This window comes from Suillus plorans (assembly GCF_016647745.1).
Source record: "Suillus plorans strain S12 chromosome Unknown HD556scaffold_72, whole genome shotgun sequence".
Lineage (NCBI taxonomy): Eukaryota > Fungi > Basidiomycota > Agaricomycetes > Boletales > Suillaceae > Suillus > Suillus plorans.
In genome coordinates this window covers 260,168-266,083 of record NW_024537456.1, presented here as the reverse complement: position 1 = coordinate 266,083, position 5,916 = coordinate 260,168, and the positions used below count along the sequence as shown (strand labels likewise).

At 46.3% G+C, this 5,916-nt stretch overlaps 3 protein-coding genes across 3 annotated transcripts; 1 reads left to right on the top strand and 2 right to left on the bottom strand.

The window, feature by feature from the left end:
* Positions 1 to 855: 855 nt before the first annotated feature.
* Positions 856 to 2,731, bottom strand: HD556DRAFT_1448238 (uncharacterized protein; the record flags this gene model as incomplete). The annotated part of the gene is made up of 7 exons (XM_041307399.1): positions 856 to 1,528; positions 1,580 to 1,725; positions 1,775 to 1,909; positions 1,965 to 2,118; positions 2,176 to 2,390; positions 2,437 to 2,563; positions 2,616 to 2,731. The coding sequence occupies 7 exons, from the start codon at positions 2,729 to 2,731 to the stop codon at positions 856 to 858; spliced, it is 1,566 nt and encodes a 521-aa protein (XP_041155360.1).
* Positions 2,732 to 2,784: 53 nt separating this feature from the next.
* Positions 2,785 to 3,178, bottom strand: HD556DRAFT_1448237 (uncharacterized protein; the record flags this gene model as incomplete). The annotated part of the gene is made up of 3 exons (XM_041307398.1): positions 2,785 to 2,795; positions 2,851 to 2,877; positions 2,941 to 3,178. 3 exons carry the CDS (start codon positions 3,176 to 3,178, stop codon positions 2,785 to 2,787), a joined length of 276 nt encoding a protein of 91 aa, XP_041155359.1.
* Positions 3,179 to 4,618: 1,440 nt separating this feature from the next.
* HD556DRAFT_1406248 (uncharacterized protein) lies at positions 4,619 to 5,111 on the top strand. The gene is made up of 3 exons (XM_041304006.1): positions 4,619 to 4,718; positions 4,777 to 4,840; positions 4,893 to 5,111. The coding sequence occupies exons 1-3, from the start codon at positions 4,705 to 4,707 to the stop codon at positions 4,989 to 4,991; spliced, it is 177 nt and encodes a 58-aa protein (XP_041155358.1). The 5' UTR covers positions 4,619 to 4,704; the 3' UTR covers positions 4,992 to 5,111.
* Positions 5,112 to 5,916: the final 805 nt, after the last annotated feature.

Here is a 5,916-nt window from a genome sequence, read left to right as displayed (position 1 = left end):
TCGGTGTTTCGTCGAGCAACTGTTGGCAAATTGTTTCCAGGCCTAAGGGTGTGCTTGAGAACCTTGTCGTGTTGTTTGTTGGATGGCCTGGGACTCACATAGGTGTAGCTTTCCAAATATGCTGATCTCCCATTTCAAGTTGCAGGTCCTAGCTGAAAAGTTGTTAATGAATGTAAGCTTGTGACGAGTTTCTCAACATTTTCAAACCGTTCTAACTTCAACATCCTAAAGCTATGCTACACGGTTCAGCCAAGCTTGGCAAGGATCACTGCCGAGTACTGTCAGGCTTTTTCGGAGTCGTCTGCATTTTTGACTAATTCTTGTGACCATCTCGAAAGATAGGCCTGTAGAGGCATTATCATCACCAAAATTCCCCAAATCGGATCTGGGCTGCTAAGGACTGGCCAGGATGCGGAAGGTCAGAAAAGGTGGACCAGGTGCATCAGCGTACGGAAGGCGGGTAAAGAAACATATAAGGTCTGGTTGATAAAAGCTTTTTCAGGCCAGATGACGGAAGTTGAGTAGGTAACTCGCACCTTAGCATAGTTTGTGACCTTAGAAGCATTGATATGTTGAAAGTTCTGATAAATTCTGATCACTCGAGAAAATCTGATAAGACCATTTCATTGCAGTAATGTATTACAAGGACAGAGCAGGTTCTAAAAGTACATCTAAGTGCGCCCATGCGCCAAAGCGTCCCATGACAGAAGGACTCTAGAGGTAGGATGACATGCGAAAAGAGCAAAACATGCAACGACGAACAGCGACGTGGAGTGAGGCAGATGCGGTAGTATGAGACACACACTAGGTGAGAAAATCAGTGTCAATGACGAGACAATGGAAAATCATTACAGGTCATTTTCTTCCCTTCTTTTTCTTTGGTGCGCTAGCGGATGCGGCAGTCTTGCGGCCGGCCTTTGGTCGAGCTTGCCGAGGCAATCTTCGAACTGGAGTCTCAACCTCCTCATCCGACGGTTCGGATTCTGTAAGTGGGCTTTCTGGTGGGGCCACCTTTCCCTTTTTGCGGGGAAGTGGTGTGGATTCCTCGGATGGGGCTTTACGAACAGGACGTGCCTTGGGAACAGGACATGCCTTGGGAGTGGGTGGACTTGGAGCAGGTGAAGGTGAGCTCGGAGCTTGTGCCTCCACAGCAGGATGTTCCTTGGGGGTGGGTGGACTTGGTGCAGGTGACTTTGGAGCTTCCAGTCGCGCCTTCGCAATGGGACGTGGCTTAGGAATGGGACGTGGCTTGGGAGTGGGTGGAACAGGTGAGGGTGGCTCTGGAGAAGGCGAAACAGGCGGGCTTGTGACCTTGGTCGAGCGCAGCCGTGGGGGAAGCATCTCAGAACTTGCTGGAACAGGAGGAGTTGAGACAGGTTTCGCTACACTCGAGGGATTCGCAGATCGAAGGGCAAACTGTTTGCGCATCAGCGCAATGTCGTCCTCGTCCTCGTCCGGCTCTCCGACATCAGAGGTTGCAGAGGTCGAGAGGGCAGCAGCACGTCCAGCCTTGTCTTTGAATAGTTTCCTTAAAAAGTAAAACAATCAGTGCATGTACTACTATAAAATTTTGACATACAGGTTATAATGTTGCAGAGTCGCCATAGCCCATGCTTTGTCCGGTGGATTGAGAATGACGTCGATAATTCTGTAATAGAATTTTCGATATGAGAAATTTCCATCGTCCGTGGACCACTTGTCACGAGAGGTAATTGCAGAGCGTGCCTATAGAAAATGAATGAATCAGTATATCACCTTCAAGGGAATAACTCACCTGGACAGCTGAATAAGCGACGTTTTCGGCTTCCACAGCCATCATTCTGTGAAGTACCGCATTGCAAGAGTTTGAGACATGAAAGTCGTCTCCAGTGAGTGCAGATGAGGGGCCGGTGAGTATATGTTTCATTACCTTGAATAATGTGCCAGTGAGTTCCTGTCATGAATACCAGTATACGGAAACTCACACGTTCAATGAGGAATCCTTCGAAAAGGCCGTCCTGTACGTTTGTTATGTCGAAGTCCTCCCCAGCGACTCCAGTGGCTCCAGCCCTATACATCAGGGCAGGCCAAGCTCGTGCATCCATCTTGATAGTGCCAGCCTCAAGCTTGGCTTTTGTGCTGGTTAGGCGATGTTAGTTCATAGAAATATAGAAAAAAGTATAATGTAGTACGTACGCTGACGGGTCCGTTTGATACTCTGAAAGAAACTTTATGGGGCATAGCATGCAAGCGAGTTGAGGGTGGTTGAGACCCATCTGTGCACGCGATTCCTTGGTATCAGGGAAGATGGGCGGCACCAGACCTTTTCCATTAAACACTGCATAACGTGCAATGCTCCTTTTCAGATGAGCCGCATCTTCGGATCGCACCTGTCCAATCAAATATTGCATCTGTTTGATCATTAGTCAACTGAAAGGTGCATATATGCGCACATACCTCGTCAAAGATCTCCTGCAGTTCATCCGATTTTTTGCGACCACCTCTTATGAGTTCTTGAAGGTAAGGGGCACCTGTAATGATCTTCTTGAACATCCGGAGCATCTGGTCCTGCGTATCTTTGGATCTAGTCACTGTTAGCAGTAATAAAGTCACGAAACGCAAAAAATATCACTTACATGTTAGCTAAGAGAGTATCGTGCATGTCATCTGCGTCGGAGTCATCATCCAAGTGAGCACGTGCATCCTCGATGATGGGTGCAATGCGAAAGACGTCCTTGAGGATGCAAAACATGTCGATCCCTCAAGGGATCCACCGAGCAAAGTGAAGACATTGGTCCCGTGGAGTTAAAGCACCCCTTCAGATGTTCGAGTCTTATCAGAATCAATGTCTCAAGTATTAAAGAAACTTACTTTTCCTTGCGATTATCCTTTCTATGGCTAATATGCGATATCAGTCAATATATGCGTGCATATAAGTGAAAAAACCTTGCAATCATGGACGTTTAGATGCCTTAGCCTTGACATCATGTATTTCGAGCTCTTCTCCACTATTTTCTGGAGCCTTGCGTTTCCGTTTGCTGGATTTCGATGGCTCTGATGTTGACTTGCGCTTCCCAATTTTGACAGGTTGGGGAGAAGAATCGAATGATGTTACTGAAGAACCACGCGCATAGATTGAATCTGAGTCAGGGGGGTCAGAGGAGCTCGACGCCACGCCAGGACGATGATGTGAAGACATGATGGTTAAGGGTTACAACGTTAAATGTTAACATTAAGCAATGAATGATCATTTAATCATTATGTGTACATGTTAATGTGAATCTGCCATTGTCAACAGTGATTATATGCGCAACAAGAAGTACAAAATTAATACTACAGTTACAACTCGAGTGATTTACGTTACTATTAGTCCATGAAAGTAAACACGACAGCGATGAAACACGATAACCTGCAATATTGTGCTGCGAAAGAGTGATACAGTGCACGAAGAAAAAAAATTAGTCTAACTAATCAAGCTTTAAGGCTTCTACAGCTGCGGGTAAGGTCATGAGTGCATCAATCTGAGTGATTCGCGTTGTGGTAGAGCTTTCCCTGAACCCACGGCGGGAGGCCACGTATAGTCATGCTCGTCCTGGAATTTCTTCCGTATATGGACGATGCTGGGAGGATCCGTGGGGATGACATGCAGCACAACAGGCTTTGCGCTGATGCGCTGAGGCATGTTTGAGTCCCTGCAAGCACCATAAGAGCTGAGCCAATGTCACAATAATGGATCAAAAAAAAACTTACCTGGATGCCGGTGTTGGCTCACAGACCATCGTAGTGTCTGGATCCTCAGCGACAGGCTGTGATTCACTACGAAGTCAGAATATGTTAGTACATTCAAGTTAATAAGAAGCGAAAAAATACCTCTTGGCTTGTTCATCAGCTTCGTCATCGCTATCTTTATCTTCGATCATCCTGAACTCTACAGCATCCTTCAACCGTAGTATAATTTTCTATAGTATCAATGTCAGTACTAAGAAATTCAAATATATTGAAGACACATACCAATGGGCCCGGGTGTTCCGGTGTAAAATCGAGGGTATAAGTCGGCCATCCAGACAGCATATTGTCGATCTCCAACACGACGACATTGTCATGGAAAAATGACGTCCTATTGGCCAGGTCGAGGTGATCTTCAGTATTAGTGATGAGCATTATACAGACGTGTCAAACGATTGAAATTAATGGTGTTGGTATAAGAGATAAGCGCTAAGCAAAGATCGACGTGTTATTGACGCTTTGTTTATTTCTGGAAAATGCCGACTGACTTTGAAAGTCACGTGACTTTCGAAACGGGAAGTCCGAACTTGTTTTGTACCATTGACTTATGCACTCATATCCTCATTCACAATTTTCACTTATGCGCCTGGGAGGTGCTGGCTGTGCTGGAGGTCGGCGCGCCAGCACCTATGATCTGGCGTATATTCTTGTCTTAGGCGCCCTCATGAGGGAGGTGACGCCTTGAAGGTGCATATCCCTAACCCTACCCTAGTCACAATGCGCTCACTACATTTACAGTTCTCCTTTAGCGCGACCTCGAGTCTAAATTGTCCGCAGACAACCCGATTTCATACAAGTGCCTTTCTCCTTCCCCTATACCGCATCACACCCTTGCCCTCACATCTTGCAAACTTTCATGATTCAAAAGTCAAATAACCGCTCCAACATTGATCATCAACCTCGTCAAGATTCTGATGCAGACATCGAGCAACGGGGACAATGGTGGGCCGAAAGTCAGTCAATTATGTCCCGAGTTGTCCGCCATTCTTCTTAACCTTTAACGATCATCAGGCATTATTCCCTTGAAGTAGTACAACACCCTATGCGTGCCCGTATGTGCGGTTTTGGTGATGAAGTGCGTGAGCCGTCGCGCCTTTGTCTCATAACCTTATAACATTTATTATCAGGATCGCAGGCCACGGCATACCCAGCCACTCTCAAGCTCGTACGCTACAAGCAAGAAGACCCTCTGCTTGAATCATGCTTGCTATTGGACCTGCTTTTGATCCTTATTTGAATATGACTATGGACGGTAATGATGTGATCTTCTAGTTGTATCTTGCCTCCCTGCGCCGATTTACATCTCTATTATTTCTACGACACACACATTTGTAGTAGACACAGCTAAATCATCAAATCATTATTTTCAACTACAGCGCACCGTATCCTGCCTGAGCAAGGACATCATCATCTAGCTCCTCGTCTGAGTCTGGAATGACTCTATCTGGATCTTCCTCGTCATCCTCCTCCTCGTCATCTGTTTCCCTGTCATCCTCATCTTTGTCAAACTCAACAAGCTCCTCTTCTAGATCTCCCTCGGCACCCTCTATATCAAGATCTTCATCGTCACTTGCGGCAGTGTCCTGTTGATCAGATGCGCCATCACGCTGCAGGAACTCATCCCATTCTCAGGTAATTTTATGACCGATCCCGCCACCACGGAAGCGCATGAACATGTCACGGTCTACAAATCTATTTAATCGAGGTGAGATATTGTCCTGAGAATAAAACACCTGACTTACATGTTGACATAGAAATATCGCCAGTCATCATCAGCCTCTTCTTCACGTCGAACAAAGGAAGGTCCCAGATACTGGTTTGTGCGTTTGTATGCATAGGCGGGAATCAAATGCACTCCGCGAATCACCTGATCAGGATCGACAAAGCCAAAGCAGCCAGAATCAACATCTGGATTGCTGGTGTCATTGGTAATAAAACCGATGCGATGCAGGCGTTTGTTTGAGAAACCAGCTGGAAAGGTCATGTCCCGTCCAAACCAGCGCACGAAAAGAACATCCATACGCCTCGAGGTCGAAGGTGTGTTATCACCACCATAGTACCAAACATTGACGTGAAATATGCGGATTAGTCGAGCATACCAGTAAGGATGCTTTTCCTCATCATTCTCGTGTGAGAGGACCATTAAATCAG